Here is a 24,201-nt window from a genome sequence, read left to right on the forward strand (position 1 = left end):
GCTCGGGAGGTAAAGGAACCTGTCCCCATTACAGCTGGCAGGTAATAAAACCAGAACCCAACTCCCCAGAAGCCAAAAATGGAAGCCCCGAGCCGTTTCTATTAAACATAATTTTTATTTCATCCAAGGCAAAGCGAAATAAAGTTCTACAATGCCAAACGTGGTATAAAGGCAAGAGAGTTGATTGCATCCATCATTCTGTGCTTGAACACAAGTCATGGCTGGGGGCGTGCATATCCGTGCCTCCCAGAGGCACGCACGGACCAGAGGCCTCCCGGACCCGTTGCGGCACTGTTTTGGTCTATAGTTATATTTAAAGAGTTGACTATGGGTATTGTCATCCAAGCCAGAGGAATAAACCATGCATAAGATAGTCAAAAAGCTCTGAATATCAGGTGGGAGGGGAGGGACTCCAACCCGGGACAGAGTAAGGTGAAGCAAGCTGTAGGATTTTCTCGAGAAGTTCTCCTCCTTGCCCTCCCCACCCACCCCATCCCCCCCACTCCCAGCACTCATGGCAGCTGCCTGCGACCGTGGGAGGGAGTCATGGGGTAATGGGGCCCAGAAGCATGGCTGCTCTTCCCCTCTGTCTCTTATCCTCTCTCGGCCTCCAGGTGGCCCAACAGCTATAGCCCAGGCCTGGAAAGATGACTCCCCAAATGTGCCGAGTCTCCCCCCATCTCAGGCACACTCAGCCTTCACACACGCCTCCTACACAACCGCGCTTCCGTGCACAGCCCCTCCCCCCCCCCCCAACTCCACGGGCACATCCTCACCTGCCACCATCTCGGGAGCACGCTTTCACACCCCTCCCTTCACACCCCAGCTCTGGTCAGCCAGCCAGGAGGGAAAAGCCCGCGCTCCGTCGGCCCCTCTCCCAGACCACTCTAGCCTTACAGGTTCATTCTGGCGGCCTTTTGCTCAATTCCGGCCCAGGGAGAGACGCAAGGCCTAGAATGCTGACGTCCTCGTTTGAGGCCAAGGATGGGGAATTGGAAGAGACTCTCGTGTTGGGTCTCGCGGACTTTACTGTGGGCACAGCTGCGTGCCTCCAGGGCTCCCAACCCTAACGCTGTGAATGGCTCTCTCTAGCCCAAGAGCCCTGGAGACACCCTCACCAGCCCCTGCGCATCACCCTCTGGGATCTGCGCGCACTGACGGACGGCCTGGGAACGTGGCTTTGCCCGTCTACATTCTATGGCAAACCCATGCCAGTGTGCCTCCCGGGTGCCCTCCCAGCGCTGGGGCAGAACATTCTCTGTTGCGGGGACAAAGCTGAGCATTCTTAGTCCCCACTCGCTCAATGCCCGTGGTGCCCCCAGGCACCGGGGCAACCCAAAGTGTCCCCCTCGGGGGGGGGAATCACTGCCAGGGCCCTCCCTGTACCCCATTCTACCCCCTGTACTGAAAACTCCCGAACAGAAGCCGTGGATAAGAAGCTTCAAGCATCAGAGCCAAGGTTTCTAATACTGCAGAGACTAAAATAATTCCAAGGGGGAGGAGGGGGAAGAGAGCGAGAGTGGGTGAGAAAGAGAAAGTGCGTGCGTGCGTGTGCATCGATGTGGGTCTGTGTCTGTCTCGTGGGGAAGGGGCACAGAGGTGAGGACAGGACAGACTTGGAACGACTCCTCCAATGATAAGGCCTGGCCTCCTAGATCCCTTTCCAAAGCCAAAGAGACTTTTTTAAACAAAAACCCGTCGAGCCTCACAACAGTCCTGGGAGGTAGGTAAGTATTATTACACCCACTTTATAGACGGGAAAAGCGGAGCCCAGAGCAGATGCGTGACCACCTATCAGTCAGCAGTAGACCCCGGAGCGGACGGGATGATGCTCTCCCCCCACCGCCCCCCTGCTCTGGAAACCCTGGCCTCCTCTGAAGAGAGTAAGAGGAGCCCAACCGATTCGGATTCAGCTCGTTCAAACGTTGAAACCGGGAAGGAGAAGCAAGCAGCTTTCACGAAGGTGGCCACAAGAAGTTTTCCAAAAGGCTGGCAGGCTGTGTGTTCGCAAAGCCGCAAAAATCTGAGCCCGAGCCTAGAGTTCTGGGGGGCCAAGGACGGGAGCCCTAGAGGCAGATCAGAGTGGGACCCTGTAAACCCGTCAGGTGGGGTGAGGGCCACGGGTCACAGCCAGGCACCTGTTATTCAGCGCCCCCCACCTCCACCCTGGGGGAAGCCCGCGGCCGCTTTTGGATAGGGAGAATCCGGTGGCAGCCCCCTAGCCCCTGGGGAAGGGGGTACTCCCTTCCTATCCCTCCCAGGCCCAGAGGACAGAGCGCCAGAGAGGGGGCGAGCGGGAACAGATTGTGGAGGCCTCCCCTAACCGCACACGGCTCTCTTCACCCCTCCTCCCGCCCCATGGGGACACCACCGCTGAATTCCCTGTCAGGGACCCTGACAGTTCCATGATCCCATCACTGTCCAAGGGGCCACTGGTGGGCCCCCTCAGCTCCCTGGTCCCCAGCGTGGTCTTGGGAGGAAGCAGCACTACACCGGAGTTGACCATCACGTCCAGGCTGGAGAGGGGACAGAGGGGATGAGCCAGGACATGAGGAGCTAAGGCACAGTCCAGCCCCACACACAGGGATGTGCAAACCAGTTCTTAGAAAAGCAGAGAAGACTTCGAGAACTCTCTCCCTGCTCCTCCCCCACCCTCGGGGGGCGAGGGGGGAGGGTGGCACAGCTGAACGGGAAGCAGCCAGGAAACCCAAGGGCCCTCTCTTCCAAAGCGAGAGGATCCCTGAGGTGAAAGCGAGCCTTGACCCCAGGTGGGAGGTGAACAACCCGGGGCCAGGGGAGAAGGTGTGATGGACGGGCACGGGCACGGGTGGGGGAGTGAGCCCACGGGAAGGGAGGGTCTGAGAGTGCAACACCTCAAGCAAGATGATGCCACCTGCCGCATCAGGGAAAGAGGAGCAGAGGGGAGCCAAGCTCGGGAGTTCCCAGGGGCGGCCATGGTCCCGCCATGCCGAGGAGAAGGGGCAGCCAGCACTGGTGGGGCCGGGGTGGGCATCCCAGTGGCCGAGGGGCCCTGGACGCCGGCTCGCCCACGTCCGCAGTGCTGGTTCCCCGAGAAGAAATGCTAGGAAAGGCTTCAGTAGCACCCCCAGTGCTCCAGGAAGGCCGGGACCCCCCCTCCAAGACCAAGATGGTCAGCCCCAGTTGGGAAGGTTCACAGACTCCAACCAGCAGTGGGGGACGGGGGGTCTGGGGGGTGGAGATGGGGCAGGGGCTGTGGGACACCCTGTGGAGGGGAGGAAGCGCCTCCCCAGAGGGACCTGGCGGGTCAGGTGGCCATCAAAGCCACTCGCGGTAGCCACCCCCCCCCCCCCACGCCAGCAGGCTCCCACCCCCGACCCTGAACAGAGGCCTGTAGGCCACAGCCACCGCAGAAAGGGCTAGATCTCCACGTTATTGTTCACTTGGGTCCGGCTACCGGGGCAGCCCTCACTGATCGCCCCCCAAGCCTCTCTTAAAGAGAAATCTGGAGGAAAACCAAGGTGTTGCTCATACAGGGTGGGGAGACTGAAGAAGACCGCATGTATCCAGGCGTCGGGGGACCCACCTTCCACACCGCCGAGCCCTCCTTTCCTTTCCTGAACTTTCCACAGGCCCCCTCCCCTGGCCGGCCCTCATCCCTGGGGAGCCCCGGCTGGGAGGGGGCAGGCAGGCTGGCCAGGACCCCGGTTTCTCCCCAGAAAGACTACAGCTGGAGCCAAGCAGCAGGTGTCTCAGGCACGTGGGTTCACAGACACGGCTCAAGCATCAGTTCCATCATCAGAAAGTGAGGCCCCCGGCGGCTGCTCGGCCCCCAGCAAGGGCTCACACTTTGGTTGGTGCTTTCTCTTCTGCCTTAGAGCCAGGTAACCCATTCTCTGTGTTATCATTCCCTGAGGAACTCATGAGGCACTCTTTCCTGGAGAGGGAGAGAGCAGGAGAGGGCACTGGTGAGGTGGTGAGGACAGGAGCAGGAGTAAGGGGTCAGCTCTGGAGAGAAGCGGTGGGCCCCACAACCCGCCCCAGGCCCTCTCTCTGGCCTTCTGGAGGGCCAAGGTGGCGAGAGGTCAGGTCATCTAACCTCTCTGGGCCTCAGTTTCCTCATCTATAAAATGGACGTAACGATGACACCTTCTTCGTGGGGGTGCCACAAGGCATCAGCGAGCACCTGGAACAGTGCCTGCCACGTGGGCAGGACCCGGTAAGGCTCACCGTCACCTAGTCGCCCCAACGTGGCAAAAGGCAAGAAAGAGTACCAGGCGCTGTTCCCAGGGGCCAGGGCTCCGGGGAAGCCAAGCCAGGTTAATTCCCAGGCTGGGCCAGCCCAGGGGAAGGGTCCAGGCCAGCGGGCAGTACGTCAAGGACAAAGAGCTCCTCCCCAGGCCCCCGGCGGGCCCTTCAAGGCTCCCTGAGCCGGCTGTGAGCAGAGGTTAGAACACTCACGGAAGAGGGGGAGAGACAGAGCAGGGCATCGAGGGCGGCAGGTGTGGACAGAGTATGGCGGGATGGGGAGACGGCAGGAGGAAGGAGAGATGGTTACACGGGAAGACATCCCCCAGGAGCGCCACCACCCTGCCTGCCCAGAACTGGCCATGTTCCAGGGTAAGAATGTCCCACCTCAAAACAATTAAAAATAAAAGGGGTGGGGGGGGGGCCTGGATGGCTCAGTCAGTTAAGCGTCCGACTTCAGCTCAGGTCACGATCGCACGGTTCGTGAGTTCGAGCCCCCTGTCGGGCTCCGTGCCGACAGCTCAGCGCCCGGAGCCTGCTTCGGATTCCGTGTCTCCCTCTCTCTCTCTGCCCCTCCCCTGCTCGTGCTCTGTCTCTCTCTCTTTCTCAAAAAGGAACAAACATTTAAAAAAAAAAAGAATGCCCCACCTCGATGCCCGTACCCAGGCTGCCTACGGCTCTCCAGAGAAGCCCTGACCGCTACATCACTCCGAGCTCTCTGCTTGTGAAAGCTTCCGAGGCTTTTTCATGGCTGCTGTGGCCACAGACTATCTTCGCCTCACCCCGGACTTGTGCAGCCGGCTTCGAGGCCTTCGGGAAGGACTTGCTATTTTGTCCTCGTCGGTTTTGTCTTGCAAAATTTACTCCAGAGCTGCAGCCTCTCGAGCTCCTCCTAGATCCCAATTCTGTTCTCTAATAGTCACTCGGTTCCCGGAAATTTGATATTCTTGGTGTCACTCCAATCCTAGTAACAATGAATAAGCAGGGCCCGGTGGCATACCACTAAAGACCCCTATGCAGATGGATCTAGCTGTCAACCTGTCTGTCTATCCGCCTGTCTACCTGTCTGTCTACCTGCCTGCCTACCTACCTATCCCTATACCTATGGCCAACCCAGACAACCACAATCTACCTAATTGTACTCCCAAGCACTCCAGATTTCTTTACTGAAAAGCTACTCGGTACCCAGCACTGTGTCAGACTAGCAGGCGCTGAGTGCCTGCTCTCAGAAAATTTGCAGTCTTCCAGAGAATGTGACATTAAACACATGACCCCAACACAATGATAGGGTGAAGGGTGTGCCAAGGAGGGATTCCCCGAGGAAGCCTCCTCCTAGGGATCGGGGAGGGCTCTTTGGACATGTCGCAGAAGTTGAGTCCAACAAAGATGAGCAGGAAAAAAGGGAGGAGACATTCCAGGCAAAGGGAACAGCGCCTTTGAGGAGAAGCCCAGAATTAATCCCAAGATGCTGTCCCGCATGCATTCTCCCTTCTGCTCCGGAAGCCACCCCATCTCTGCTGTTAATGCAGGCTTTCCTGCACTCACAGGACCCCTTGCAGGCTTCCCCGGGGTCTGAATCCCACCTCCAGCCTCCCCTCCCTCCCAGTCCCTGTGCTCACCGAGGCCAGACCCATTCTTCCAAAGCCCTCTGATCATGCCAGGCCCTGAGAGCTCTCACAGGCTCCAATGCAGCCAGAAGGAAAACCGATCTCAACCCGGACTCCCAGGTCCCCAGGGGTCTCCCCGCAGCCCCCTCTGCAGGCTTTTTCTCTCCTTCCCGCCCCGACCACACGCCCCACTCTCCCAACAAACAAAATGCCTTGTTCTTCAGACACATCCCTCCTCCCAGACTGTCCTCTTCTGCTCTCAGCAGTTCTGGAACACCCTTCTCCTGACCCTCCCCAGGGCTTAAATTATATCCATCTTGCAAGGCCTATCACAAATGTCCCTTTGGCCAGAAATCCTTCCCTGGCGTTCCACCCTCTCCTGAACCCCTGGAGCATTCTACTGCACCTCCGGGTGAAGTGTTATCATCTGCAGCAACCTCTCGATTTATCAGCGCCCTAGCAAGAAAACATTTGGTCTGCCTTGTCCTTGAGGAACCCCTGGTGGTTCCCGAGAACCACTGTTTTCTTTTCTAAGTGCTCCTAAACCATATGCTGAACGGTCCGTTCTCCAATTTTGCCAACCATCAACAGCAAAACTGGTTATTAAAAACAAAATGTGGTCCAACTCCATGCTCCTGGTCCCTCTCCAAACTCTCCAGAACCCTGGTCATGATGCAGGGAGACAATCCAAGATTTCTTCATCCCAGCCAGCGCTGGAGGTGATACCCCCAGCCTCCCGCTCTCTACCCCCAGCGCTCTTCCCTTAATGCCCCCCCTGCCTTCCGCTTCCCTCCCTTCTCACCAGTACAGTTTCTGCCCTTTCCAGCCTAACTCCCTCTTCTCAACAAAGCGGAATGACGGGAAGAGAAGCAGAGCAGTTCTGGGGCGCCTGGGTGGCTCAGACCGTGAAGCATCCAACTTCGGCTCAGGTCATGACCTCTCAGTTCACGGGTTCGAGCCCCACGTTCCAAACGCCTTTTTCACATCCTCCTCCTGCCGTTCAGGAGCCCGACACAGTTCTGGCAATTCCGGGCCCCGGGGCTGGGCTCGTACCCTCTCTCCCTTCCCACCGGCCTTAAACCTGAGCTCGCCCTGGGGTTTCCGGCAAGGCCCTATCGGCCTTCTTAGATTTTAGTCTCCCCCGTGTGAACTTTCAGAATCAGGGTCTTCCCACTTTAGAGTTTCTGGACACGGAATCTCGCATTTTCTGTGATTCGACAAAGCAGGCGTCGTCAGTCCTCTGGTAAGACTTAGGCTGGGGAGGTGCACGTGGAAGGAAAGGAGCTAACGGGACGGACGGGAAGACAGCTAGAGGAGAGAGAGCAGGCAGGTTGTATCCGTGTACTCCGGGAACTCAATAAATTCCTCCAGGAGGGAGAGGCAGAGGGGCTGGGAGGCGGGAGGAGAGGCGCAGGGATGCGAAGGAGGGGCAGGAGTGGGAAGCGGGGACGGGGTGAGGGGACACGTGGAAGGACGCAGGCGGACGGGGGCAGATGGCAGAGGGATGAGACAACGCCGGGCACACCCACGAGAGAAGACGGGACGGGGTGGTGGGCCCGTGGCGGGGACAGGAGCCAACTCACTTTTTCTCCTGAGTCTTCTTGATGACGAAGGCGATGAATTTCTTGAGCAACAAAATGCAGATGAGGAGTCCGATGACCCCGCCCACGACGCTCAAGATGATGAGGGTCACTGTGTTGTCCACTTCTTCCACTGCACGGCCAGAGCAGAGAGAGGAGGGGGTGGGTGAGGGGAGCAGGAGCCACCTCGAGCCTGGCATTATGGCAGCCCGGCGGCTACAGCCCTCCAACCCCGGGTCCGCGGCCCTCCCCAGGCCTTGCGGCGGGAAGTAGAAGCTGGAACATGGCGCCCACCGGGCTAAGGCACAACATGAAGGGGGCCCTCCCCCGGCCCCCTCCGTGCACACACCCTCTCACAGACACACACACCGTTCTGGAACAGTCCAGACGCGGGGCCACAGCGGCTTTTGACCCCCAAATTGCCACATCGAATGTCACGGCTTCTCTCTGGGCCTCGTTTGTCCGTGCGGGAAAGATGAAGCGTCTCCCTCTAACAACAACTTCTATGTGGCAGGAAGTCTTCAGGGTCAGGTCGTCCGGATTTTAACTACAGGATTTCAACAGTCACTAACGAGCTGGTAACTGGAGCTGGTCACTAACCCTTCTACCTCGGTTGCCTCATCTGAACTCCTGACTTCCGGAACCCCCTCCACTCCCTGTACCCCGACCTCCGTCGAGAAAATTCCACCCTTCCGGTCGTTTGGGCCCAAATGCTTGCAGTCATCCTTGACCCCTCCCTTCTCCAAACCCCACATCCCATTCACCTGAGAATCCTGATGGCCCTAACTTAAAAATCCCAGAATCTGACCTCTCCGTGCCACACTGGCCCAAGACATCCTGGCCTGGAGGTTTGCAGGAGCCTCTTAACCAGACTCCTTACTTCATCATCTATTCTTGGCCCTGCAGAGAGCTTGTTCCAGGTTAACTCTTCTGCTCAGAGCTCTTTAGTGGCTCCCGTCTCCCTCAGGCGTGCAAGGCCCCACACAATATGGCTTAATCCGACTCATTTCTATTTGCTCTGCTCCAGCCACAGTGGCCTCTCTCTCTTTTTTTGTTTTTCTTCCCAGCCGCAGTGCTCTCTTTGATGTTCCAGTATCTGCCTCAGGGCCTTTGCCCTTGCTGTTCCCTCTGCCTAGACTATCTTCCCAAAGATATCCCCATTGCTTCCTCAAATGTCCTTCTTCTCTGTCGCCTTTTTGGTGCGGCCTTCCCCTCTCTCCTCCCCCATTTTGCTTTTTCTTCACAACACCAGCTATGTGCTCTTCGACGACATCATTTTCTTCTTTATTTTGTTTACTATATGTCTCCCCCGACTGGAAGGACATCTCCAGAAGGGCGGAACTTTGGCTACCTTGTTCATGCTGTATCTTCGGCACCTAGAACAACGTCTACCACACGGTAGGTACTCGATAACTATCTGCTGAATAGATGAATGAAGGAGTCTATAAAAATGGAGAAAAAATCCCTTCAAAGGGATGTGTGAGGATCAAAGGGGCGAAGGTAAGACACAGCGCCTAACTCAGGGTCTGGCACCCAGAAATGCTCCATAAATGTGGCTTCCCTGCCTCTCCTCTTCCCTCATGGAAAGGCTGCGCACAAAGTGGGATCACATCCAAACATAGTAGAAGAGGTGATGCTCTACACAGCGTTGACCCAGATGGCTCCAGGCTCATGGCGAGCTGCCTGGACGGCCGCCGGCTCTGCCCCTGACACGGCCAACAGTGAACCCATGGGCATCTCTCTCTCCAGGCCCCACATCATCCAGGAGGGCAGTGAACCCCCAGGAACACAAGAAATGCAGCACAAGCAGGATCCTCGATCCGCTTCCCTCCCTTTTTTTTCTCTGCTTCTGTGCCTCCTTAGCCTGGCAGACACCCCATCCACGAAGCCCAGCCTGACACCTCCAGCCCCTTCTCTAACCACCTCTAGCGCCTGGAGTCATGTGACCACCTGGCTCCTCATCACCGGCTTCTTCACCCCCAATCCTTCCATCTGTGCCAGACGGCAACCCCCAACTGGGGTTTAAGCTCCAGAGGGGAGCAACCGTTCTTATCAATCTCAGTTGCCTGTGCCTCTCCACGCTCCACCCCTACTTCAGTTCTCTGCTCACCTGTCTTCTGTCCTACCCTGAACTCTAAATTCCTCAAGGAAGAACACTGTGGATCAGTCGTAGCCCTTTTGGTCGCATACCTGGCATGCGACCGACAGTTGCTAAGGGAATCCACAAGAGCGGTAATAATCGGCACACCCCAAGAACTTCCCCGCCACAAAACACTCCTAGCTCGCGTCTCTACTTCTCACGGGTACCCTAGGAGAATGCAGATTTTACAGATGAGGAAAACCGGCTCAGAGGAGCGAAATGTATATCACGAGCTATTCAGCAGCAGAATTCAGTCTTCCTGCTCAGTTGTTTGAGCTTCCAGAATGTGACTCCAGTAACTCTCGAGAGCATAAAACAAAAGAAAACACCAGTGGGGTGCATTTTGCCATTTCACCGTAACACTGAGTGGGGTATCCCTTGTCCCAGCCCCCACTGCTTACGTTTATCGACGACTTGGAGGGTGATGGTGGCCTGGTGATGAATATTTTTCTCCTTGGGGTTCCTCACATGACAGGTGTATTTGCCCGTGTCGCTGAATTCTAGGTTCCTCAGCAGAATGGAAATGTTGTTCATCTTCTCCTTAGTGGAGCCCTCCAGAGTGATGCGGTCATCGTCTTTTGACTTCACCTTGGGGTCAGACTTCTCATTCTTCACTGTCCCATCTATGATCTATAGGGGGAAGGAGGTGGGGAAGAGATGGCCGAGAAAGAATCAGAGTCCTCAGAAGTCACGGCATCACTTCCAGCCTATCCCTTAGGCGCCTCCCTGCCCAGGTCCAGAAAGAGCCTGCCGCCAGAGATGCTGCCCCCACTTGGTTTCCTCCCAATATCGATGACTCTGTCTGTCTAACCTGAATTTTGCTTGCTTCACGCTAAACCCATTTTCTGTCATTAAGGTCTCCCTGGAACGCAGCACAGTTTTTACTGCTTTCTTCTTAAAAGCCTTTTACATAATGACTCCGGCGAATCCCACACTCATTTCCCTCTGTCAACACCCCCCACCCCGGCCTTCGCTGACACCTTGTCCCCTGTCCATCTGAATTCTGGCCGTCCGTCAAGACCTGGATCAATCCCAATCCTACGGCACCGTCCATCAACAGCCTCTGAGTTCGGCGCTTAATTACATCCAGAGTTGGTCTCTTGTGGCTTCCTCCCTTACACCTGGGGACCCCTACCGGACCACGTGGTGACTCCTCCCTAAGCCCCTGCTGACTGATCCACCCCACCCCCAGCCCACAGCCCTGCCAGATACTCCTGGAGAGCTTCCTCTTCCCTCCCTTCAGGTACAGCTCCCCAGCCCTTCTCCCCTTGGCCTCTTCTCACTTCCTCTCTCCAAGCCTTCCAGAGGTCTTTTCTCTCTCCCGTTTTTAAAATTATTTTCACACAAGCAATCCAAGTTTCAGGTATTCCTTCAGACCAGACAAGGACTCTAGCCAAGAATTCCAACAAATCCCCCCGATTCTGGAAACACAGTCTAAGCATTCCTCCCACTCGGATCCTTCCGGACAGCTCTGGGAAGAATGCTAGGAGCAAGGGTGACAGAAGGTGGATTCTGGGGACCATTGCAGCTGATGTCAGTCCAGAAGGGACCAGACCAGGGGAACGGGAGGCAGGGGTAAGGCACAGGGAGCTGAGCTGTCCCCTCCCCTCCCCCCACGACTTACAATCCTGAATGTGTCACTGCTGTTGTAGGACCACCAGAAGTAGAGGTCCTGGAAGCCAAAGCAGCTGGAGAACGTGCAGGGCAGCAAGATCTCCGTGCCGTTGACGGCGTAGATGGTGGTGGCTTTTCCCACGGACACCTCCAGCGACAGGGACATGGGGAGCAGGAAGAGACCTGTGTGAGAGATACCCCCCCCCTTAATAAAACCCCACGGGAATCCCCAGCCTGGAGCTCTGGAAGAGGACACTCGGGCAGGGAGGAGTGGCTTGGCCGGGCAGGGAGGTCTCTGTCACCCTCGGTGTCAACTTGGGGAGGACGGTCCTCTTCACCGCAGCTCACACTGCCTGAGCCACCCGCCCTCATTCACTTCTCCCGCCTGGCCCGGGCCGGTGAGCCGCCCCTGTGGCACACGGAATGACCACCAGGGGTCACCCCAACCCAAGGAAAAGGGGCCCTCGCCGCGAGTCGGCGCCCCCTAACCCGCGGGGCAGTCCCTGAAAGTGCCCTTCCCGCACCCCGCAGGTGCCGGACGGGCTCGGCCTATTGGCGGTGGGAATGGCCCCTGGGACGCTGCGCGGCCCCCTCGTTACATTTCCCGGATTGGGGGGTGGGGACGAGGCGAGGTCCCGCGCGGGGAAGAAGGGAAAATGGGCAAACCCAGTCCCCGACACCGCGCAGCGGCCTCTTCGTCCTGAGCCCTGGACCCTCGCACCGGCCCCCAGGGGCTGAGAGGCTGAGGGCCACCTCCCGCCGGACCGTGCCTGCCGGGCCGGGTCCCACGGCCCCTGGACACCTGCCGGATCCTGAGAACAGGAGGAAGGCGACCCCCCCCCCCCCCCCCCCCGGCCAGGACCGACGGGGGGGGGGGAGGGGGGACCAGGGGACCGGGAGAGGGGGTGGGGTGGCTCGGAGGCTCGGGTCAGGCGAATGTAGGAGAGAAAGGGAGCGGGCAGACCCCGCTGGAGGCAGAGTCCAGACGACAGGGATGCACGGGATACGGGCGGTGTGGAGGGTGCCGGACCGCTGTCCCCTCTCGGCCCGGAGTAGCCTGGACTGTTCCCCACACCCCGGAGCCCCTCTCGGCCCTCCTTCCGGAACGTTCCTGGAGCACCAGCACTCCCCCCCCCCCCCCCCCCCCCCCCCCCCCCGCCGCCGGTCTCTTTCTCCCAACCTCACACCCACTACTCAGGACATCATTGGGCCTGGGAACCACCAGTCTCCACTCGCCTCTGGGACCCACCTGGTGGCCCTGGCCCTCCTCCTGTCCCACAGAGCCCTTTGAGGAGACCCCGCGATAGGGGGCGTGGGGAGGAGGGGCGTCAGAATAAGATGCCTAGCTGTCCTGGCGCCAAAGTGAAAGGGGCACCTGGGGTCGCCCTGAGCGAGGTCTCAGAGAGGGTCCTACTCAGGTTCCCAGCCATCCCCGGAATAAGGACCCTTTCCCGGGCCCAGAGCTCTGCTACAGGCCGCACGTGGGTCATCCCATTTCATTCCCAACTCACACCTGGAAGATGGGTATTTCTGTAAGACTGAGCCACTCAGGGGCCCGGACTTCCGGCTCAGGTCAGGATCTCACTGTGGGTTCCACCCCTGCCTGCGGCGCCGAGCTGAGGGCTCGGAACCTGGAGCCTGCTTGCGATTCTGGGTCTCCCTCTCGCTCTGCCCCTCCCCCGCTCTCGCTCAGGCTCACCCTCTCAAAAATAAAAATAAGCGTTACAAATAAAAAGGTGGGTATTCGCAATCCTACACTTTACAGACGGGAAAAGTGAGACTCCGAAAAGCAAAGCGTGTTGCCCAAAGTTGTACAACTCGTGGGGTTCTGGAAACGTGAACCCAGGTCTGACTCAAGAGCTAGCGGGCAGGAGAGAGCAGCCCTGTGGCTGCACTGACTCCCGTCCCGAAGTTTCCCTGATTTTTCTTCCCAGACTGCAGCTCCTCCCAGCTGCTTGGACCTCCGGCCTGGCGTTCCCAGAGTGCCCGAGCTAGAGGCCCCAGGCTGATCCGTTACTCTCACTGCCCATCTTAGAGATGGGACAGCAAGGCCCCACATGGGAAGTGACTTGGCTGCACTGACCGGGCGTGATGGCTGGGCCGCCTGAGACCCCCCCGCCCCCTCAGCCCAGATCCGCTCTGCAGACAGTCCGTAGATGGGTGTCGTTCCCAAGACAGCCAGGGTCAGTCCTTGTCTTAGGGGTCACCAAGCCCTCTCTTTGTCCCATCCTGACTCGCAAGGACCTCTTTTGTCTACCGTGATTCCTTCATGGTCCCTAATCAGTTTCCCCTTGCTTTGCTCACCGGAGGTAGTGACGCACCTAAGCAGTGCTTTTTAAATGACAGCGAAGGGCTCCAAGGACAGCCAACGGCCCCGCTTCTTGCACTCAGGGCTCCACTCAACTTCTTCACATCCCCTCAGCTGCTGAAGGCAACGTGGAGGGCTCTCACCTCGAAGGTCAGAAGGAACACGCAATGGTCCAGGAACCCATCATGGCCCCTGCCAGTGTCGATCACAGCCGATACTTACTGAGCATGTACTATGTGCCAGGCACATCGGATCTATACCCATCCTGTGAGCGACGTGCTATAATAAGTCCATATTATAGATGAGACAACTAGCACAGAGAGGTTAAGTGGCTCGCCTTTCGGTCAACAAGAAACATTTCCAGCATTCCAAAGCCCCAAAGCAAGAAACTCCTTTCTCACATCCTAGTAGAGAAGGGTTTGCCCGCCAAGGTTCCCTGGAGTGTTGAGAAGTTAGCCCTCATTCTTCGACCGGCTCTTACGTGCCAGGAACTGTTCTAGAATGTGGCTTTCCAACCTGAGACAGCATCGGGATCACCTGGAGGACACTTACAGATGGCTTGGCCCCACCTCTGGAGTTTCTGATTCAGTCCAGAGAGCCTACTGGAAATTAGAAATTTGCATTTCTAGGGGCGCCTGGGGGGCTCGGTGGGTTAAGCTTCTGACGCTTGATTTCGGCTCAGGTCATGATCTCATGGTTCCTGGGTTCGAGCCCCGCACCGGGCTCTGTGCTGACAGCTCGGAGCCTGGAGCCTGCTTCCGATTCTGTCTCTCTCTCTGCCCTTTTTCTACTCTTTCTCTCTCTTTCTCTCTCAGATGTAAATAAACATTTAAAAAAATGTTTTTTCAAAAGATGGCCCTTCTGGAGGCAACCCGAGCTCTGCTTCTGACCCCCATCGCTCCCCCAAACCAAGGAACAGAGTGCGGAACTATGACGGGGAAACCTTCAGAAGCTTCCTAATAACCACAGGCCTCCCTCGGTGCCCAAGCTCCAAGGACAGCCATAGCTCCAGCCTCCAGTGCTCACCGGCACCTCTGGCCAGGAACCCGGATCCTGCGGCAGATGGGGGGGAACTCAAGTCAAGGGTCACATCCCCTCCCCACCCCCCGCCAGAATGGGATATCCAAGAACACCAAAAATACACATCGAAAGCAGAATCTTTCTGACTGCTTTAAATAGGGAGAGGCCAAAAAGGGCAAAAGAAGAGTCCAGCACGGAGGACAGGCTATTTCTTTAAGGTCTAGCTCATGACAATGCATATTTCTGCCTGATTAGCGTGTGCCTATGTGGATGACTTAACTCTAATACACTCAGGACTCCCACAGTGAAACAGTGCCATTCCCAGCATAGCCTGGAGAGGACAAAGGAAAGGCAGAGAGGCTTCCACGGAAAAGTGCAAAGCCCTGCCCAAGTTCAGGCATCAGAGACGGCGGGCAAGCCTGGGCTCTGCACCGCACAGCCTCCCAGCGGTCTGGAAGTCCTGGCCGCTATGCCTGGGAGGCTCGTGCACAGAAAAGCCAGGGGCCTGTCTGCCGTGTTCTCCCATTGGCAATGCTCTACTGGGGGGACAGGAGGGAACAAGGGCAGATGTTGGTCCACTAGAGGCCCCCGGAAGAGTGCTTCAGTAGGATGACCAAGCCAGGAGCGGACTGGTCAGCAGGTGCCAAGCAGGCCCCACGCTGCCTGCTGACCTTGATAAAGTCAGAGACGCCACAGCCCGCATGCACACCCCAGACCAGGGACGCCTGTCTTTCCTCCCTCCTGAGCTTGGTATAAAGACAAAACATGAGCTCACAAAGCCCAAGAAGGGCCTCAGTGAGGCCACCCCTCTGACCTAGGCACCTCGCAGGGAGAGGAGGATGATATTTGAAAGGAGGGAGGGGGACAGGGCTCACCCCCATCACAGGTCTGGATGCAACCAGGGGACCTCTAGGTCAATGGCCAGTGTCAGCCGAAAATGTCCCCAGGCCGTTCGCACACTAGTTTGTACTCGTGTCCTATATCACCACTTGGAGGTGATTGTGTCTGTGCGGCCATTTCCCCGGAGTGAAGACGTTGCTTAGAATTTCAACTGTTTAGAATTTCAGTGTGTGCCTGTATTTGGGACTGGGGGCCTCTTTCTGGCCTCGGGGGCCGATGAACAAGGTCTCACCCTGTGGAATACCACCCTGAGCCCCAAATCTTTGCCTTTGCTCCCTGAAAGGCCCTGACTACCCAGCGACTCTCGGAGCCTCCACTTCCTTTGCCCTTCTGGGAAGCCTTCGGCCCCTCCACTCTCATCTGGGTGCTGCGGGTATTGTCTGAGGAGTCACTCGAGCTGCCCAAGTTTTAGTAAAGTAAAAGAAGCCCTAGGGGCGCCTGGGCGGCTCAGTGGGTGAAGCGTCCGACTTTGACTCAGGTCATGATCTCGCGGTGTATGAGTTCGAGCCCCGGGATGGGCTCTGTGCTGACAGCTCGGAGCCTAGAGCCTGCTTCCAATTCTGTGTCTCCCTCTCTCTCTCTGCTCCTCCCCTGTTGATGCTCTGTTTGTCTGTCTCTCTCTCTCTCTCTCAAAAATAAATAAACATTAAAAAAAATTTTTTTAAGTCCTTGGCGCATGCAGATGTTAGCATTAAATATTCACACCAGCGGGAATCTTACGGTCACCATCAAACATTCCAAGGCAAATGCCAAGGCAGGAAATGGTCTGCCACCTCTCCCCAAATCCAAGGATCAATCACTCACACACACACACACACACACACACACACTCCCCGCCAGAGGGGAGGGAGCAAAGAAGGGCAAGGTGGCATGGGCTCTAAGTTTAGCTCCAAGGGCTGGCCTGGCAGCATGGGAGGCGGAAGCGGGCTGGCTGTAACAGGGAAGCTGATACGCTCTGGTCCCTGGCCCCGGGGGAGTCAGACAGAGACAGGCTCAAAGTTAGAGCTGAGTAGCAGAAAGTGGGCCGAGGCAGCAGGACAAGACCCCTCCTGGGGAGCAGGGCCCTGGGGACCGTGGGAGGCAGGGCTGGGCCAACCAAGGCCCCTGGGCCCAGAGACAAAGGAAAGATTTCAGCTCCCTCTCCCTAGGCAACCTGCCTACTTCCTGCCCACCCCCAGGAGCTTTGCTGAGACAGAAGTGTGCCCCCGAGAGAGTACTGGATGCTCAGCAAAACCAGCTTTGCCAACAAGTCCCAACAGCGAGCCTGCCCCCCTCCCCCTTGCAGCCACGGAATGGGTGTGTGGGCACAACCAGCCGGCGGCTTATGCAGAGATCCCTGCACTCTAAGCAAGAGGTGGGAGTACCTGTGCCCAGGGCCTACCTTTCCCACCGATCCTAGCAGGCGGGGGGGGGGGGGGGGGGGGGGAGGGAAGGCTTTGGGATACCCCTATGGCCCGCATCTCCAGAAAAACAGCCCGTTGCTCAGTCCAGCTCAAAACCAAGGGCATCTCTCCACTCCTCCTCTTTCCCGCCCTCTTCTCCGTGAACTCCTTACCTCACCCTTTCCTTTCCTTTTCTCTGAGCGGGTCTGAGCACCTTCTCCTTAATTGTGTTCTCCTTAAACAAGCCCTTAATAAATACATACCAAGGGAAAGAGGGTTGTGCAACATAGCACCCTCACAAGTGATAATTAAACACAGATCACAGCAATTAAGCAAATCGGGGAACAAGGAAGGGGCGGGCAGGACAGACATATTACCAGTTACAAGCTCAGGAAGGGACTGGCACCCACGTAAACCCCAGCCGCAACAATACGACCTTGGAAACTGCTTCTCTGTTTAAGAGAGGGATATGTTGTGGGGTTATGAGAAATCTGTAGTCTCAATAAGTGAAACGGAGTTTGACATGGGGTGAGGGGGTGTGGGGGGGTAGGGACCCCGGGGAGCTTACTGCTTTGTGCCCAGTCTCTGCAGGTGTCTGGGCCCCCAAGCCTCTATCCCTACAGGCCTCGCCCCTTCTTCAGCTCAAGAGCACAATCCTGCTGACCTTCCCTCTCACCAGACTTTAGTCAACTGGGAGGCAAGTTGGGCTGACAGAGCCCAAGAGAACTGGATTCTGTCCCACTTGACCATCAATTGGCCATGTTGGGTGAGTCACCTTCCCTCTCTGGACCCTGGCTTCCTCATCCTTAAGGGAACTCTGTGATACGGTTTTCAAACTTCCTGCCAGCTCCGATGCTGCCAGGGAGCTTCTCAAGTTGGCTGTCCAATTGTCCCTGTATCTCCCCCGCTGGACTGGAAGCAAAGATAGCGGCTGTGTCGCAAGCTCAAAGCAATGCCCTCTGTGAGGGCTCAGTAGCGGCCGCCTGGGCCGGGTCCAAGGAGGGACCCTGGTGGTCCTAAGTCTACCCAGCCGAACAGTCCTTGGGGGAAGGGGGGAGGGGACGTTTTCCACCTGGAACAAAGTACCAGGACTCTGCCCACCGCAGGCAGAAGGCAGGGCAGAGGTGTTGATAAGTGGGCTGGTTTAATGACTGTAGGAGTTTGACTTCCCCAGGGACCCCTTACCCCTGCCGTGGCCACAGTGGGCACCCGGGCTGATCAGAGGCAAGATGGGGGTGGGGAGAGCCGGCACACAGCGGCCCTGCGCCCACCCGATGAAGAGGGAGCCTCAGGCCTCGCAGACGCCAACCTCATCAGGGTCACTGCGAAAGCAGCACAAACCTGCGCCCAAGGGACGAGAGACAACACCCGTGTCTTCTCGCCAGCTGTAGGGATGTAAGTAAATCAGTGGCTCCTGAGTGAAAGAAATACTCTACCGTCCTCCGCACCATGTGCATACACGTGGCCACACAGGTCCGCATACAGTTTATTTACATTTGCACGCTCAGCAGCGGCCGCCCTTAAAAGCTTCGGTCTCCCTGTTGCCGGCACAAACGCCTACATCATGTACCTAGCCTGACGAGGGGAGCCGCCAAAAGCCAAATCTGACAAATATAAACAGGAAGAAGGGCAGGTGCCAGAGATGGGGTCAGCTTACATTGAAATCCAGCTATGATTTATGAGGGGATTAGATTCGGGACTGATACCATTCTCTAATCTCTTGGAGTTCGCCACTCAAAACTGTCACGTGTATATTAATAGATATTAATACTGTCTTCCTTCGGGGTCCTCTGGATCTGTCTCCTCCGTCTTCATGCTCATCCCAAAACGAAGAGCCCGGGAGCAGGTTACACAGGTCCTCCCTGTGGTATCTCTTTGTAAGGAGAAGGAAAAGATCTTTCCTAAAAGGGGGCTTGAACGGTTCTCCAAGTCCTTCCAACCCTCCCCAGTCCCTAGTGTGGGGCTGCGGGAAAGACAGTGGGCACCGAGGAGATAGAGGGCAGAGACAAGCGGGGAAAAGGGCCAGGAGGAAGGGGAGCCCCCCTCCACCCCCTCCAACTGGTGCATCCCGATGCCTGGGCATCAAGCCTCCAAGTTGCAAACAGCTCTGGGTAGGGGGAGAAACCACCATCCCGACAGTCACAGGTGCAGCCCGCCTGGCATCCCCCCTACGCCCGGGGCACAGACACCCTCCCCCAGCAAGCCTAAACCTCGGGACTCGAGAGACCCCTGCTGCAGCGCCAAGATGCAGCTCCAGAAGCCCGGAGCTGAAGGCGCCAGGGACAGCAAAGAACTAATCACGGGGCTGGCGGCCGTTGGGGCGGGGGACACGCACCGTCCCCAGAGAGCCCAGCCGCGCGAGCCGGGCGGCCGGCCCGAAACTGGTGGCGGCGCTGCTCCTTCCGTGCCGCACTCCAAAGCCCACCCGGTCCACCGCACTTCTCTTCTAAGTGTCCCCTCCCCTGGGGGAACAGGGTGGAGAAAGAGGAGAAGAGATCAAGCTGGGGCTGCCTTACCCAAAAGCCCAGTGCCCAGCCATCTCGCCGGGGCCGCGCCTCGGTCCCTGGCCCCGGGCATCGTTCTGTGGTCTCCGGAGCGCGCCAGGGGCGCGGGGACGGGCTACAGGGCACAGCCGCTCGCGGCCCGCGGTCTGCAGTGGGCCGCCGAGCCGCCGCGAGCTCTGCGCCGCCGGTCGGGGCTCGGGAAAGTTAGCGGGGAGAGCGCAAGAGCAGGGGGAGGGAGGGAGAGGAGGGGCCGGCTGCTGGAGCCGCTGCTGAGGGCACCGGGAGGAGAAGGAGGAGCAAGAGGAGGAGGAGGAGGAGGAGGAGGACGGGCAGGAGGATCGCCGACCGGGCGCAGAGGGGAGCGGCGCTGCGCCTCGGCTCTGGACGCGCTCCAGCCGCAGGAGGGGCGGCGGCCGCCGCGGAACCCCGGGCGCCCCCGCCCGCTGCGCACCCTGCCCCGCCTCGCGGGCCGGGAGCCCCGGGAGCGGGCCGGGCACCCCGCTTCCTCCCCAGCGCGGGCTGGGCGGCTGCGGCTCAGCACTGCAGGGCCACCCGCAGCCGCCCGCATCATCCCGTGCGCCGAGCTGCCAATTAGGAGGATAGTTGGGGGTGGGGGTAGATGTGGAGCCTTTCGGGTGTTGGAAGGCTGCGTTGCTCTGCTTTGGGGAACGCGAGCCGGGCGGCGGCTCCCTCTCCCGGGGCCGCCAAAGGACCACTCGAACGTCCGCGGCCGGCACTGCCGCAGCGGGTGAGTGCGCGCGCGGGCTGGCCCACTGCGGACCCCCTGCGCCTGCGGCCCGCCGCCCGCCGCCCGCGCCCCCGCCGCTCAGGGCCCGGAGAACAGAGCCTCCAGTTGCAAACGGCCCCCGCCCCCCCCCGCCCACAGACCTCTCCCGAAATCGTGATGCTCCTGGCTGGGGAATCAGGCCAGACACTCCCTATGTGCGCCCGCTGCACCCTACTTCTCATTTTGCCCACCTAGGCTGTCCCCTCCCCGCCCCCCCCCCCCCCGGAACCTGCTCTGTCACCCTCCTCCAAGGGATTCCCTGAGTCTCCCTTTTGGGGGTGGGGAGTAAAGGAGCCCAGGGCAGGCCTCCCTGCTTGGGGTTACAGCCAGGTCAGAGGGCTGAGGTGCCAGGGCAGAGGAGGGAGCCTTATCCAACCTGGAGGGACAAGCGAGGAGGGCTATTTGCCGGCCACCCAGACCCCCTCCCTCCACCACAGATCCCGTCCGCCTCCCCGACCCTCCAGTCCTTGCAGGTCTGGACACCGGTTCAGATTTGGAAGCCTGCTCCCATGCCACGGCCTGAGCCCTGCAACAGCCCCATCAGTGCCCCCACGTTCTTAACCTGGGGGTCCCCGGCCGGGCCGGGCTTTAAAGAGCCCAGGCTCCTTGAGGTTGTCGGGAAGATGCTCTGTGTTTCCAGGAGAGAGGCCCACTGCCTTTCCTCCGTGTCGCCGTGACAGTGTTGTGGTGGCCCCGGGGTTAGGCGCTGGGGACTCCAATCCCAGCTCCAGCACACACTGCTGCGCGACCTTGAGCAAGTTATGCAATCTCCTGCAGAAGCCTCGTCTGTACTTTGTGATAGTTACCTCGTGGGATGGGTAAGAACAGTGCTACTGAGACAGAGCCACCGGGAGGGGCCTCAGGGCCTCGCTCTTGGCCCTCCTGTGGCCCTAATCTCCTCACTGGAAAAGGAGTTCGCGTGTCAGAAAGGAGGGTGGTCCACGCAGCTCCTCTTCTAGACCGTGCTCCGGGTGTCCGGGATCCTAGAATTCCCTGCTCAGATGACTCAACCCCGGGGCCAGCCTCGTCCCCGGGCGCATCCCCTCAGGAGCTGACCTTGCCAGATGCACCCGTAGGCCCAGAGAGTGGGCAAGGGCCAGCTGTCTGCAGGGGCTGGGGAGTGGACAGAACCTGACATGCAGGGTGGAACGTCGCCAGGCAGACGTGAGAGCCCCCACCCCTGCAGGACCCGAGAAGCGGCCCAGGGAATCCTTTTTGGACCTGGTCCTCGAACTAAGGCCAAGGAAAATTAATCCATTCGGAGGATAACAGACAAACTTTAACACCTTGGCATCTTGACTTCTAACTTCTACTTAGGCATAGACGTAATTTCCATTCGTCCACTTGCTCCGGGCCTTACAAATGTCAGAAGTGGACCTGACGATGAAGACTGAAGGAGATATTCTTTTATGCAAAAAGTGCTTAGCACAGTGCTAGACAGAGGGTGAGCGCACAGTACCTTTGCGTTCGTATTATTCTCAAAGGGGTCTGTGACCCAAAAATGCTCAGTCTCTTCCCATCTCCAGGCTCACCTCACCCTCTCCTCCCCACCGGAGATCCTGGACACTAGAGCAGCAGGGCGGGCATCAAAGCTGCCCACTTTATTTTTACAGCAGGGGTCATGTTTCTCAGAACAGGAGGCTGAGGTGAGGGAGGAGGTGAGCCAAAGGAAAGGAAAGTGACCCCTGCCCAGAGAAGGGGGAGGAGAGGGGACAGAGCTCTCTGGATATCTTTAGATCCTGGCGACCAGAAAAGGGGCCAGTGTCCCCGGTGCCCTCCGCGTCCCCGCTGCCTCGCTGCTCATCATTCTTCACAGCCCAGAGAATTCTAAGGAGACACACACATTTCACAGATGAAGAAACGGGCCCAGAGAGGTAGGGTGTGGAGCCCAAGGTCACAGACAAAGCGAGTCTTAGAGCCAGGATTAGAACCTCCCCCACTATGTGATTCCCTCTGTCCACGCCCCCCCAGCTTTCCTTTAAAGAACATCAGGAGGGTTCCACACTTGGGCAGAAGAAGTGCTTGAGAAATGCATTAGTGGCTAGGAGATTTCTACATTTATAGAGCACTTTCCCGAACAATTCTCAAAACCCTAGACCATTGATCCAGCTTGGAGGGTCCTCCTGAGTGTGCTGGGGAGAGAATGACCCTTTGAAAAACGTCTCCTTGAGGAACCCTCCCTGATTTAGCCCCCTTCGCCCCGCTCAAGAGCCCCCAGTCCCCGGGTGGGGGCGCGATTTCGGCACTTGGCTCTTTTCCCTCCTTCTGCTGGAAATCCCTGGAGGGCCGGGATGGTGTCTTGGACGTAAGCCCCCAGCGGCACCCTGGAGGCTTGAGCCTTGCTGGTGGCTAATGCCCACTCAGGTCCTGGGCAGCCTGCTCAGAAATACCCTGAAGAGCAAGTTTTCAGGGGTTGCAGAGAGGGAGTGGGGGAGATGGGGCCTCGATTTAGGGGGAAGGAGGTTGTCTCCTGGGAAGGGGTCACGTAGGTTCTTTGAACAGTTAGTTCAGGTGCCCTATCGGTTCCTGCCCTCCTGCCCTCGGGGAGCTGGAGCGGAGCCAGGAGGGAGAGCATAGGAGGGAGGGAGGGTCGGTGTGTGGCTGGGGAAAGGGGGAGCCCCCAACAGTTCTGGGAGCAGAACCCCAGCCCCGGGTGACCGGGAAATGCTCTCCCAAGGGAAGGAGCTCACTCCAGGGGTGGTCCCAGCTTCCAGCAGGGCAGGCAGATGGGAGGCTCAGTCCCCTGCTAGTTCTCGGAAAGGTGGCCAAGACCCCGGCAAGGGAGGAGGGGAAAGGGACACTCCTATGAGGTCTCGGGAGCTATTTTAAGAGGAGTTCCTCCTAAGTAACTGGAGCCTGGCAGGGAGCCTCCCCCCACTCCCCCCCACCCCTGCCCCCACCCCCCAGCCCCTGCGCTGGCTCCCCCATGCCCTTGCCCCAAGGCCCCTCTCCCCCTCCTCCCCCACAGCCCCCCCAAGCGGCTCCTGGCCCTGGCCCTGGCCTGGCCTTGCAGATAACTGAGCTCCCTGGCAGTGGTGTAGACTCGGAGACTCAGAGACCACGGGGCTCTGCGGGGAGCCCCCGCCCTCCCACCTCCCACCAGGCTGGGATCGACCCCCAGAGGCTGCTTCTCCCACCACCTTCCCTGAGCCGCCCCCGACCCCTCGCTTATAAACAGAGCCCCAACCTCAGGACGGGCGGAACTGCAGGCACCGAGATCCTCTGCCTGCATTAATTTAAAGTTAAATGCCCTCAAACCTTTCCGCCTCTCGGGTTGGGGCTGGGTGCACGCCATCCGCACAAACTTTTGGGAGCCTCCTTCCTAGTGCGCCTGGGTCTGTTCCCTGCCCGTCCCCTCCAGCTCCGAGTGCCCGCTCAGCCGCCCCCAGCCGCTGGCTCGGCACCCACTGAAGTTTGGCAGGTGCCGAGGGGGTTAACAGGACAGCACGCACCACACCAGCCCGCAGGCACGTGGTCTAGCGGCCGGCCAGGAGCCGGTCCTGGCCACCGTGCCCCTGCTCCCCAAGCCCACCTCACCTTGTGGAGTTGGAGTAAAGATCAGCTCTTCCTGAACCCTCCTCACCCACCTCCACTTTCTAAGGGCTCTGGGCACAGGCAGGCAAGGCAGCCACCGCCTCCATGCCACCCATCATCCTCTTTTTCTGTTTTCTTCCAGGTTCTATCCAAACATCCTTTCGGGCAAAGGGGGTGGGGAGCCCCAGACAGATGAGCTCATTGGGAGGAGGAGGGCAGAGGGAGGAGGGAGCTGAACCGTCCTGACCAGGGAGGTGCTCACCGGGGCAGTCCCAAGCTGGAGAGGGGCGTGTGTGTCCACTTCCAGGAGCAGGCATCCGCTTCCCTGCGGCAGCTCAGAGATGGGGTGAGTCCCCGGCATCTCTTTATTCCGGGCCACGTGGGGGTGGGGTGCGAAGCCCCATGGCAGGGTCTCAGCTACCCCGCCCAGCACCCCAGAGGTTGTTTACTCACTGCTTCGAGGCTTGCCATGACCCCTGCCCTCCCGTCCAGGGAGCCTGGGGACTCAGGAGGGCTGGGGGCTGGGGGCATTGGGAAGGTTTCTTATTCACTGCAGCCTGGTTGCCCCTGGGACTACCTTGTCAGCTGGACGGCCGGG

The 24,201-nt window shown here is 58.7% G+C and overlaps 1 protein-coding gene across 2 annotated transcripts; it reads right to left on the reverse strand.

Annotated features, from left to right (window-relative positions):
* Positions 1-1,717: 1,717 nt before the first annotated feature.
* Positions 1,718-24,201, reverse strand: SCN4B (sodium voltage-gated channel beta subunit 4). Of its 2 annotated transcripts, none has more exons than XM_043579464.1 (5): positions 24,181-24,201; positions 11,179-11,351; positions 9,956-10,184; positions 7,418-7,547; positions 1,718-3,916 (listed from the first exon to the last, which is right to left on the reverse strand). In XM_043579464.1, exons 2-5 carry the CDS (start codon positions 11,332-11,334, stop codon positions 3,823-3,825), a joined length of 609 nt encoding a protein of 202 aa, XP_043435399.1. In that variant the 5' UTR covers positions 11,335-11,351; positions 24,181-24,201; the 3' UTR covers positions 1,718-3,822. The 2 variants fall into 2 exon arrangements, with proteins under 2 accessions (XP_043435399.1, XP_043435398.1); XM_043579463.1 differs by lacking the exon at positions 24,181-24,201 and adding an exon at positions 19,295-19,640.

The sequence above is a fragment of the Prionailurus bengalensis genome, chromosome D1 (assembly GCF_016509475.1).
Source record: "Prionailurus bengalensis isolate Pbe53 chromosome D1, Fcat_Pben_1.1_paternal_pri, whole genome shotgun sequence".
Taxonomy (NCBI): Eukaryota; Metazoa; Chordata; class Mammalia; order Carnivora; family Felidae; genus Prionailurus; species Prionailurus bengalensis.

Excerpts from the sequence above, each read along its gene's own strand:
- SCN4B (XM_043579463.1), bottom strand. The coding sequence starts at position 19,355 with ATGCCCGGGGCCAGGGACCGAGGCGCGGCCCCGGCGAGATGGCTGGGC. Across the intron at positions 10,185-11,178 it reads GCAGTGACACATTCAGGATT|ATCATAGATGGGACAGTGAA; the intron begins GTAAGTCGTGGG and ends TTCCCCCTATAG. Across the intron at positions 7,548-9,955 it reads CCTCCAAGTCGTCGATAAAC|TGGAAGAAGTGGACAACACA; the intron begins GTAAGCAGTGGG and ends CTGGCCGTGCAG.